The 12,366-nt window shown below is 36.3% G+C and overlaps 2 protein-coding genes across 4 annotated transcripts in view; one reads left to right on the top strand and one right to left on the bottom strand.

Annotated features, from left to right (window-relative positions):
- Window positions 1-2,837, top strand: part of mfsd6b (major facilitator superfamily domain containing 6b) — a 17,861-nt gene extending 15,024 nt beyond the window's left edge. Inside the window, exons 5-8 of one of the 3 annotated variants that reach the window (XM_016294568.1) lie at window positions 342-440; window positions 536-813; window positions 1,047-1,053; window positions 2,561-2,643. In XM_016294568.1, coding sequence (XP_016150054.1) covers window positions 342-440; window positions 536-813; window positions 1,047-1,053; window positions 2,561-2,571 — 395 coding nt within the window. In that variant the 3' untranslated portion in view covers window positions 2,572-2,643. Of the gene's footprint in view, window positions 1-341; window positions 441-535; window positions 814-1,046; window positions 1,466-2,560 lie in introns of those variants that run through there. The other 2 variants (XM_016294566.1, XM_016294567.1) reach the window with 2 other exon arrangements.
- A 1,759-nt stretch (window positions 2,838-4,596) lies between these two features.
- On the bottom strand, window positions 4,597-10,122 carry LOC107602139 (nuclear envelope integral membrane protein 2-like). The gene is made up of 8 exons (XM_016294550.1): window positions 9,955-10,122; window positions 9,576-9,807; window positions 9,422-9,494; window positions 8,201-8,294; window positions 7,780-7,894; window positions 6,031-6,277; window positions 5,028-5,216; window positions 4,597-4,917 (listed from the first exon to the last, which is right to left on the bottom strand). The coding sequence occupies exons 1-8, from the start codon at window positions 10,120-10,122 to the stop codon at window positions 4,611-4,613; spliced, it is 1,425 nt and encodes a 474-aa protein (XP_016150036.1). The 3' UTR covers window positions 4,597-4,610.
- Between the last annotated feature and the right edge of the window lie 2,244 nt (window positions 10,123-12,366).

Below are 12,366 nucleotides of genomic sequence, written 5' to 3'. Positions count from 1 at the left end.
ATTTTGTTTTTTCCTTATGTGATATATATATATATATATATATATATATATATATATATATATATATATATATGTGTATGTGTGTATGAATAAATATATGTATTTGTAATGTGTGTGTGTGTATATATATATATAGAGAGAGAGAGAGTATTATAATATTTATATATATATAAAATTGTATACAATTCTCAGACTTTTGGACCCCCCCCACTGAATATATATATATATATCAAAAAGAACACTTTCAGATAGTGCTTTTCAGTGTGAATGACTTTCATCTTACAGTTTCAGGCTTGGTTCCTCTCAAGCTTCCTTTTTCATCTTGCAAACTTCCTGTTTAGGTGCTGCAGAAACCTTCAGAGGCCTCGGAATGGCCTCTCTGGTCACATTACTCATCTTCTCTCTGATACAGTGGCTGTTAGGTCAGAACGAGGATAAAAGTATGTTTCATCCTGCTGTTTTACAACAACAAGGTCATTTTGCAGCAGTAAAACCTGCGACAGCCTATTGATTACGTCTTTGTGCTCTTTTACAGAGGGCTCGATGTTGGCTGAGAACATCCCAGTTCCCTCCAGCCCAGTGCCTATCGCCACTATTGACTTAGTCCAGAACCAATCCGCATCTCAGCCAAACCCCGAATCAAAGACGCCTCCTAAGAAAACCAGGAATCAGGAAGAGCAAGAAGATGCTAACAAGCCGGCCTGGGTGGTCTCTGCTTCCCCCTGGGTCACCATCGCTTTCGCCCTCTATCAGATCAGAGATAGGGTCGCTTTGTCAAAGAACGACCCCTGTGGTGAAAGTCAAGCCCCGCAGGTAGGGTGGCACCTTTTGTGATTTGGGATGTGGACGTAAGGAGGTGGCGAAAGTTTCACTCTTGCTATTTAATAACATTTCATTACATTTTTCTTGCTGATTTTCTTATTTATATCTATTAATTTGTCATCTTGGCTTTTTGGTATGTAATTATTGTGAAAACCAATTTCATACTGATCTCTTTACTGAATTGTTCAATCTTTCTCTTTGCATTCATGCTGTCATTTTCTCAGGGGAAAGGTGAGAAAAAATCTGTCTTTGCACTTTGATTTGTGTACACAAAAATGCATGCAGTCCTGTCACTGTTCCTCTCTCATTCTTAATGTATTCTTGGATCATTTACGTAAGTCTTACTAACACCACTGTACAACCCACTTCTTACCAAAAATAAACGCTTCTCTGTTGTCAGTTTTGTTTGTCTGTTCTTAAAACACACTTCTGTGCTTCAGCTACTTTGTGTCCAAATTTCTCTTCTCTGCATGAGAGCATTACATGTCAGGGCTTCAGATAAAGCTCTTTATTGTAACATCAACTGAAATATTTGTGTATTTTAATTTTTGAGCAAATGTTTAAAATCAGGAAATGCTGTTATATGGATGTCTGTGTGTATGTTTGTTGCATTTGGCGCATTGTAGATGACAAACAAGAACTAAACTGGAAAGTACACTATTTTTATAAGCAGTGACTCATATTTGAAGTCAAACAAATGCTTGGTTGGTGAGTCTCACGAAATATGTCCAAGAACCTGTCTAGGTCATATTTCACCCCACAATATTATATTTTTGGTGATATTTATACCACATGTTCTCAAAGTTTGATAAAAAATTAATTATTTAATTAATTAATGAATTTTTATTATTCCTATAATGATATTGTTTGTGTGTGAATGTGTATAATATTGTGAAGTTTATCTTGTATTTTTATTTAGTTTTGTTTTGTTTTAATTCTTCCTAAATGGCCTATTCTTATTGTTGTTGTTTTTTGCAATTTTATTTTATTTTGTTTAATTATTTTGGCGGTAAGGGTCATCATGGGGGAAAAGTTATAGCCTTAATTGTATAAAGTGTTCTGTTAAAGCTGGGGGGGGGGATTATAAATAAATATATAAATAAATAACAATTATTAAGTATTAATACATCATAGTAATAACTGATTGTACTATTTTTATTTTAAAAAATACAGTAGTATTTACTTTAGCCTTAACCCTATAAAAATAAATGAAAAATTTTAAATCTAGATATAATGTAATGATAATTGAGGAAAAAATATTCTTAAAATAAATTCTTTTTTAGAACCACTTAGTTTTTGTTTTGTATCATCAATTGATTTTTGTGACTTTTTGTGATTCTCAAATTTTAATAAAAATATATTATTTACATTTTAGGATGTATGCTTTAAAAAGCGTTATGCTTTTGTTATACTGCCTTTATATTTATTAAAATAAAAAGGTATCATTAATCTTAACCCTATAGAGAATAGTTAAATATTATTTTTAAAAACATCTAGATGCATTAAGACAATGAGAATTGAGAGGGAAAATGAAAATATCACAATATCAATGAATATAATATTACAATGTAAATTATTTTTAAAAAAGGCTTAATTTTGTTTTTTATTTAAATTTTGGGGTAAAATGTGACTTAAACATGTTTTTAAAAATCACTCTAGCACACCCTTTAACAAATAAAGTGTACCTTACCTCAATCATTTATTTGGCATGTTTAACCTTTATGTTCTCCTCTTGTAGGAGACAAATGAGCAAACCTCAGCGATGCCACCTGCTGATGAATCCACATCTTCGCAACCCGATACATTAAGTCCAGCAGAATATCTCTCCCAAGGACCTACTACCAGTGCATTCATTCCTCTAAACACACATCCGGTACGTCATGTGGAAGAACCGTCTCCATCCGCAGGGAGAAACGAACCAGTAGAGAACTCCGCACCATTGCCAGGGCACTCCAAACAGCAGCCTCCGAAAGCACAACCCAAAATCAACTGAACCTCTTTGGGATATAGCCTTATGATTTAGAGACATGTTACGGGGTGTGAAAGGTGACAGCTGACTTTGGACCAAAAGATATTATGTTGACCTACAGGTGTTCTACTTTAGCGAGGGATTTGTTTTCCGAGGCGATAAAATCAATATGCTTTGCACTGCCACAGTTGATGTCTTGCCTTAGTCACAAAGGGCCTGCGAGTCTCTGTACAGAATGCTTGAAGGTCAGTGTCTATGAGGAGATCTGCACATTATTGAGCATTTAATGCTTATAATCCAACAGCTGAGGTGCTTCAGTGTACTATACATGGGACTTTGCAATAGAGAAGCATAATTACTTTGCACTCTGTATGTTATTTTGCTAATCGTGCTTCCATATTTCTTGTGACCAAATTTAAATATAAAAGCATCTACTCTGTATATAATAAAATATGTAAAAGCCATGCTCTGTTCTGTTAAATAGACGCAGTTATGCATAAAACCAAGAGTATAGTAGCTATTACAAACCATCAAAAGGTATTGATTTGCACTATATGGTGTCTGAAACCATCTGCCTCGCGGCTTTGTGTATAAGTGACCTCTGCTTATGTTTACATATGATGAAACAATACAATATTCTGGTTGAGAATTTAACCATTTGTCTTTTTTTATTAAGTTAGATGGCAATATAAAAGACTGTAAAAACTTGAAATGTTTATAACAACATACATTCTTCAGATAAAAGTTCAATAAAAAGGAAAGAATTGAAATGGCAGCATGTAGATATGTAAACCCGCATGAGTTGATGCACCATCCACTCAGATATCGGCCCTCCAAGACTAGGATTGGACATCCCTGCACTAAAGGTCATGGTGACTGAAAATAATAATTATATATATATATACAAACATTCTGCCAATGAAAAAGGTTCTAGGAAGAACGCCAAAATTGTGCGTAAAAGCAGAAGCTTTTTAATCACAATGTCCCTTGAGGTTTCCTATCATTTTATCATTTGTGAGCTTCAAAAACGACTAAAATTCAACTCAATGGTCAAACATGTATAGCTAGTTCATAATTACATTTAAAAAAAACAATGCTAAAGTAGCATAGTGGAATGTAAAAACGAATTTTCTTTGAACAGCCACTAGGATAGCTTTGTGTGATAAATAGAACTAATTTTAAGTTGTTATTCAGTAATAATACGTTCTGCTATTCTATCATATGACGTCAGAAGACATTAAGATGTTTTGATGTCAGTTTTGGAGCTTTTAGGAACAGTATGTCCTCGTTTAGTTTCACTATATGATAATTTGTAGATTCTGATAAACATCCCTTACTTGTTCCAATGAGGACAGAGGTTTAGATTAAGATTGGGACGAGTAAACAACAGACACAATTTGCATTTATAAATTAACCGTTTCTTTAACCAACACTAGAGGACACTGTTTCCTTAAATTACATAAATGCTGTGGTACTGTATGTGTTGAGTCATTGTCTTGAGCATTTGAGGCAAATGTTTTAGCGACTGCAATGATGTCTTGATGATCTGATATACCTAAGAGCAGCACAGTCACTATCTATTAACATACAGTATGTACAATACAGTGTAATTCCCAGCTCTGCATCACTTGAGAAGTACAATACAAACTCCTGCTAAAAAAATATAACAGCCCACGCCGTCTGAAAGAGATCATTTAAACGCAAATGAGAGCTAAAGATTATTTTTTCCTTCATTCCTTCCTAAAAATATTTTGCAATTAAAAAAAAGTCTCTTTAAAATGAACATAAAATCACTCATCCTACAGACAGGAGGACAATTTTAAAAGAAATCCTGGTCTTCTGGATCCATGGGTTCTGGCTGAGGGGTGTAGGTGACGGGGGGATACGGGCAGACGGCTGGAATATATACATCAGGACTGGGGATGTTATTTTGGGTTGGAGGACTGTTTCTCTCCAGCTCGTCTTCACTAGTGTCCTCTGCTTCTCCTCTGTGCGACTGGGTGTCGCTGGAGCTGCTGTTAAAGAGCTCGTTTTCGTAGTACGTCCCGCCAAGCCCGTACTGATTCTCATGATTCTGAAGCTCCTCTTGAGTGATGTGGCTGCCACTACGCAGAAACTCTGCATACCTGAAAGAGGCAGAAACAACTGGTGAGGAACATCATTAAATAAAATGGGATGTATACAGTACGTGTGACCTTTGAACATGCTTATTTTGATGAATACAAAATATAAATACCTATGTGGTGATCGCAGCCTCAACACAGTGTCCCATGCAGGAAAGCCAGGCCTGTTACAGTGCTTCCGTAATTCATCCAAAGAGGCTCTGGTGTGGATCTCTCCCTGCTCTCTGTATTCCTCTTCAGTCAGTAGCCTGACCTTGGGCCGTTTCTTCCTCCAGAGCAAGCCCAGGAATGAGTAAAAGAGACTGAAGACAGAAAGTCAAAGTTAATACATGCAAATTTTTATGAATACATAGGCCTATTTCACCTGTTCAAAGGTTAATTTCAGCATACGATTAGCTTTCAGTTTACATCTTAGACTTAGTCAGCATGAACTCAAAATTACCATATTTATTTTTCTTAATGCATGTCTTATTGTGTACAATTCATCTCTGCACATTATTTGCACAAAGCAAAAAAGAAGACTGAAGATTTTGTGTGTGTGTGAGACGCCAATATCTGTTAAGAAACATTGATTTTGTCTCTGGGAAAACTTTCTCATTTGACTGTCATTATGAATCCTTCTTTAACCGTAGTCACACTAGACTTTGAGCATAATCTTTGAGTCTTTTTTAAAAAAGAGAATTCAACATGTTACACATTCAAAATGAAAAATTATGCAATCTACTCCACTGTATTGCAACGCTGCATTCTTACAGATTTAAAGTTTCATTCTTTTAATTCAGCTAAGACGTCATGCCGTGACTTATCAATCTACTATTGGTTACACCACGTTTTCACGTCATACGAATTCGCAGGGCAGAGTTCACCAAACTTGAACTTTGGTGCGCAGCAAAATTAGCATGAGCTTCTGTCTTCTGTATTCGCTTTTGTGTGAATGGAAGTCAATGGAACAAAAAGTATAGTGTCACCAGCCCTTTTTAATTCTTTCCACCAACCTCCTGGCTTCATTTTGGTAAGTAACCATGATCAGTTTTTGAATGCAATTGGATGGGGAAAATACAAAGACCTGCCCTAAAAATGTATCTCCTGTTTCACAGTTTGTGGTGCTTTTCTTACCTGCAAATCCACATTAGAAGACTCCAGATCAAGTGCAGAAGGCTCCAGGCCAAGGGCACAATCTTCCAGCACAACAGGAACATGATCAGTACGTAGCAGGCGGGGGGGAATGTGATCCCATAGTACACCAAAACCATGCCCACTACTTGCATACACCAGGTCATAAAGTTGAGGGTGTGTTTGTTGGTGATGGGCCCATGTTTGTAGCATACAGCAAAGCTAAATAAGCCAGATATGAGCACATAAACTGCAGAGAAAGAGAAAAGAGAAAATGTCAACATTATTTTTAAATGTCAAGATTGGTATTATTGACCTCCCTACACATGCATGCATACATACAGCACCTTACCATTTTATGTAGTAAGGTAACAATAAAAAAAGCACACCCAATTTGTGTCATTCAGAAGCAGCCTGCCTGAGCTTGCCTGTCATAAACAGCCCATAAAGCAACAGTAATAATACATAAGCCAGATATGAGCACATAAACTGCAGAGAAAGAGAAAAGAGAAAATGTCAACATTATTTTTAAATGTCAAGATTGGTATTATTGACCTCCCTACACATGCATGCATACATACAGCACCTTACCATTTTATGTAGTAAGGTAACAATAAAAAAGCACACCCAATTTGTGTCATTCAGAAGCAGCCTGCCTGAGCTTGCCTGTCATAAACAGCCCATAAAGCAACAGTAATAATATGTACATACAACACTCAGGTTGCAACAGTCACAATAGATCTATACACATTGAAACAACCCAGTGTCACGTTGAACCATTCCTTAAAGGCAAGCTTTCACTTGCTAAAATGTGCATTGTGTGACTGTGTAACATCAATATAAAATAATGGATGTCATGTGGTATATTTGCCAAGCTTACTACACTCACTGAATGCAAACATTATGAGCTATTGCTGCAACAAAGCAATGGATTGCTAAATACTCTATTATACAATCCAAAGAACAATGGTGATAAATAAATGTAACAAAATTGGTTATATTAATTTACTGTGTCATTATTTACTCACTATAAAGTGATTCCTAACCGTTTTGATTGAACATTTCCTTTAATGTTACAGTAGAGCTGGAGAAAACAAAGAAGAAGAAAAACAAAGAGGAAATAAAAGGGCCAAAAAAGCAGACATTCACTGGGGCCGTTATCCTCCCAGAGCCTTTTTGTTTTAGGCATAGAAATCAATGTTCCAGCAGCACTGCAGCTTCTTTCCCTTAATCTATGCCTGTGGTTCTCGCATTCAAACACCGATGCATTTACATACTGCGAGTGCTTGAAGAGGGAAATTGATTTGGCAGAGAATAGAGTCTATTGAGCAGTCAAGAGGCAGTCATTTCAGCATTCAAAATACTTGGCCCTCATATATTATAACACTAACTGAGCCAAGATATACGATACAAAAGGTGAATCTCAATCTGCTCTAGACTGTTACTATGTGATGCTGGCATGTACTAATGCGAGCGCTTCAGCTGATGAAACATGCAGCGAGAGTGTAGAAGGATAATCTGTCTAAATGACATGTACAGTAATTATTCTATTGTATAAAGAACACGTCAAGCAAATTAACAGACAACACGTGGCATTTGACTGAAACGCAAAACTGTACAAAAGGTACATTTGAAAGACCATTTATTAACATTAATAGCGAAGGCTTACTGTCTGATGTAATTAGCTGATGACATGATTGCAAAGGAAAACAGGGCAAGATGGGTTGTAACAGAAAAGGGTTGCCTAGTTACCCAGTAATTCCATCCAGTGCTCAGTCACGATGTCATCCCATTCATTTAACACCCTCTGGATCCCCATGTAGGACAGACCAGAGCCAGCGCCCAACAACACCAGGAACAGCCCTCGCTGGGGGGGAAAAACAAAGCCTTAGTGAATGTGCTTGACCTTCTGACCTGCCCCAAAACTGTGAGCTGCCAATCATTCTGTAATTGATTGCACAGCAACTCCTTACGATGATGTACATGCCTGAGGATGTTTGTGTCGAGGAGTGAGTCTCCACCTCCCTTTACCTTTAATCTCATCGGCGGAGACAATGCCAGCATGACAGGCTTAAACTCATACTACTCATCCAACATGTTTGATCAGTGTGAGGAAACATGTGATACTGTGTATCATGATCATGATCAAGGTTGTGACAGAAGCATTACACACCTTTGGTACGAAGTTTCGGAGCACAAGCGTCAGAAAAACAAATGTGGCGATGACTCCTAGTATAACTCCAGTGCTGTAGAAGAACAGTGGGCTCCTGGAAAACAAGAACAGTCGGTTAGAATAATAAGTTTTAAGTTTCAACCACAAATGAATTAAATATCCATTTAAAGTGACCATAGCTGTCAAGCTTCAAAAAGGACAAAAAGCACTGTAAAAGCAACATAAAAGTAGTCCACATGACTTGTGCACCATATTCATATAATATTTTTTGCATTAGAAAAATCACTGAAATTGAGCTTGTTATTCAAGAAAAATCTTCCCTAGTTACAACACACGTGAAATCCATTGCCTTTTTATCATCAAATCGTGTGTGGAATGCACACTGTTTTCAATGTTAATGCAGGTGGGACTTCAGAGCATTGGTAGACAGACAGATAAAAAAATATTTTAAGTAGTGCTGTCAAATGATTAATCGCGATTAATCGCATCCAAAATAAAAGTTTTTGTTTACATAATATATGTGTGTGTACTGTGTGTATATTTATTGTTTATATAAATACACACACATGCATGTATATATTTCAGAAAAATATGCTGTTTATATATTAAATGTATTTTTATATAATATAAATTATATGAATATAAATATATATATATACATGTAAATATTTTCAAAATATATGCTGTGTGTGTCTTTATATATACATAATAAATATGCACGGTACACACACATATATTATGCAAACAAAAACTTTTATTTTGGATGCGATTAATCGTTTGACAGCACTCATTTTAAGCCATCTTGCAGCACTCTTTGACGTGCATAGGCCCCCTAGTTGAGAACCACTTTAATAAAGGCTTTATAAATTTTAAATCATGTACTGAACTGAATATCCCTTATGCAGACAGCACAAGCTGGCATCAACTGATGATGACTTCAGAATATACCACAAAAAGGTGCACTGACCAATTTTACCATGGTCTCGATTAAAAAAAGGCTGAATAAAGATTCTTCAGAAAATGCCTTCGATTTTAGGTGAACAATTCCTTAAAATGTAGTGTCATTTTTATATTAAACTACTTTATCTTATCCCAGTTTAAGGTGGTGTAATTCATTTGCGGGAAGAAAAAAAAAAACCTTCATCAGAATTAAATCTGACACTCTACTGCAGAATATCTCTAGATGAGAACATCTACAACTACAGCTAAATTACCACTTACCTGCATATGTTTCCCGCTCCGAAAAACAGCACCAGCCCACACACAAAAAGCAGGAAGCACATTCTATTTAACCCTGTAAAAGAACATAAACGATCATGATTCAATGCCAAACTACTCTTTGTAAGAAAAAAGTGTGTGTGATTTTCTGGCTCACTTTTGTTGGAGACGTGTAGTGTATACTCAGTATTGCTTCTAGGTGACTTGGTCATGAAGCAGACATCTTTATCAAGCAGAGGAATGTCCAAAGACTTCTCCTTTTGGATAGTGGACGGCCAGTAGTGTTCAACAAAGCAGTTAATAACAGTCAGAACATCATCCGGAAGGTGGCACTTTCCCGTCTCCATCGGGAACACGACAAAGACGTCATTATCACTCGTCACGTTTACCTGTGAACAACATGCGTCTTGTCAGCATTCAATTTAAAGAGTTAACCCAAATTATTTTTTTGGTCATTATTTACTCACCCTATGTTGTTCCAATTAAGAAAACACTACATTAAGAGTAAATAATATTACAGCAGGATGTAATATTACCTTGAAGGTGGACCAGATGTCCTTCCATTTGATTACTGTACCAGGGCTGTAACAGAAGCACCGACTCCCAGAATACTCGTGGGCACTGTCTCCTTTCACATAGGTGCAATCTGTCAGAATCAGGAAAGGATCAGAGTTACTCCTCTGCTTTGATTTAACAATCCCCATCATTCGTTTCTGTCTAAAACAGTACAAAAGCGTCCCAGAAAAAGACCAACTGGCTCCAGAAGAGCTTCTGCCCACAGACTAAATTCAACCTAATCACTGAACTAATACAACTGCAGCATCCTCACTTTCTAAAAACCTGACATGCTCATACGTGGCTGCTTCTATCCAACAGTATTACTCACACAATTTATGTTGTTCATTTATAAATAGATGTAGGGTTAGGGTTAACCCCACTTACAGCAAGGTTTCCCAAACTGGGGTTCATAAGTGAACTGTTACTGCAGGAGATTTGTTAGTTGATGGTAAGCTAATAATTAAATAAATTATAATTTTTTTAAAACACTAAAACTAAAAATGGATCAAATATTTTATTTGTTCTATCTCATTTCAATGCTATGGCCTTTGTGTAGATAAAGATGGCCATCTAAAGGCATGACTGTTTGGATTTATATGAAATGGTAACCAAAAAGAGTCTTTTTGTAACATCAAGGTTAATAAATACTGTAGAAGCACTGTTCATTGTATCAACATTTATTGATACATTTTAAAGTTCTATCTGTTATCTTTAGTTAATGCACTGTGAACTAACATGAATGATCAAGGTATAGGTCTAATTAATATTTAAAAAGTACAGTACATTTTCATGGTTAACGGTTTTTATTTTTGTAATAAAGTTCGGCACTATTTTACTTGGGAGAGTTATGTTTGTTTTCATTCAGTATTCATTGTAAAAAGTATGGACTGACTAACTGGTTATCAACCAGTGCAATCCAACTTAGTTATTGTTATCTGAAAAATCCGGTATCAGTCGACCTCTAGTTATAATCCACAAATCTAACTTGTCAAGTCTGCTTATTTGGAATGACTCCACTGTCCGCTATGGTTCCTAATAAAATCTAATAAACAATTAAATTGTTGTGCTAAGAACACATTCATTTAATGCATAGACACTTCTCACACTGTTTTCATCATGGACATAAACTGGTCACAATGAGGAAAAACAGACCCTATAAGGGACTACAGGGCCTAAAATAAGGCCTCATTAGTCACAGCTAAAAAAATATGGAACTGATACGAAGAACCTTTACAGATGCTCAGTCAGAAATCACTATCAGGTTAGAAGGACCGTGATAAGATTGCATACACATGCAGACAAACCAGTTATGTTTGGTTATAGTTGTTTGGATGCTGAAAATCTCAGATACTTAAACTGTAATCCATATTGCTTATTCTAAAATAATTGTCTATCAGCAATTTTAAACCATCTTAAAATGTCTAGTCCTGCAAAAGCAGTCTTGAAGCAAACGCAAAAATAAGCAGTGGGAAGAAAAACGTTAAACCAAAATCTAGAGGAGGCCAGATGAAAATGTCATCTCTGTGCAGTCTTCGCCCTTTGAAATGGAAGGGGGATTTTTGTGGTGGGCGTAGACACAGCAGGCGGCTGCTTTCTCATTTCTCTAGGATGCAGAGACAACAGCGGCTTTTCCTGACAGGCACACCCACGCCAGGCTGAGACCCACTGTCACTTACGCTTGCATGGAGTCAGCAAGCATCTGACTAATGCAGATGCTGTCATTTTGGTTTCTAGGAAGAATTCTAACCTCGTTGCCCCAGAAAGAGAGCGTTTCTTTTCTCATTCAACCTGTTAAATGGACAAAATTTCAGTAATTTTGCTGCTTGCACTCAACAGTACCGTTGAGCTCTAATGAGGCTTATATCTTCAGTTGCTGTAGCAGACTGTCACAAGGTTATGTCCCACAGGGGAAAGTATTAAGAAAAAAGTGTTGGTTAGAGGAAGGCTTTGTGGTTTTTGTTAAGGTACAGAGAAAGTCCCTTTTTTGACGCAGTTAAGGGCCTTTTAAAAAAATAACTCAACTTACGTGACCATTTTATGACACTGGTTGAGAATACTAAGAGCTACTGGTAAATTAGAAACAAAAATAGATTATTTTAGCATAATCATAACATTTTTTTTTACCACACATTAATTGGAAACATGCATTAATAGAAACAAAATTATTGTAACTTAATTGTCAATATGCCTTAAAGGAATAGTTCAGCCAAAAATAAACTAATCTGAAAATCTACTCTCAGGCCAAGATCTATCTGAGTTTGTTCTTTCATCGTGAGAAATTTGGAGAAATCTAACATTACAACACTTGCTCACCAATGGGTCCTCTGCAGTGAATAGGGCACCTATTATATATAGTCAGTATAAGAGTCAACAGCTGATAAAAACATCAC

The sequence above is a fragment of the Sinocyclocheilus grahami genome, unplaced genomic scaffold, assembly GCF_001515645.1.
Source record: "Sinocyclocheilus grahami isolate Dianchi unplaced genomic scaffold, SAMN03320097.WGS_v1.1 scaffold320.1, whole genome shotgun sequence".
Classification (NCBI taxonomy): Eukaryota; Metazoa; Chordata; class Actinopteri; order Cypriniformes; family Cyprinidae; genus Sinocyclocheilus; species Sinocyclocheilus grahami.
This window is presented reverse-complemented; position numbering and strand designations above follow the sequence as displayed.

What these genes read in the sequence shown, in the direction of transcription:
- LOC107602139 (XM_016294550.1), bottom strand. Translation starts at nt 10,122, where the DNA reads ATGGGGATTGTTAAATCAAAGCAGAGGAGTAACTCTGATCCTTTCCTG. An exon ending in GGAGCGGGAAACATATGCAG is followed by an intron (nt 8,295 to 9,421) that starts GTAAGTGGTAAT and finishes CTTGTTTTCCAG; the next exon opens with GAGCCCACTGTTCTTCTACA. An exon ending in CTTCTAATGTGGATTTGCAG is followed by an intron (nt 5,217 to 6,030) that starts GTAAGAAAAGCA and finishes TTCTGTCTTCAG; the next exon opens with TCTCTTTTACTCATTCCTGG.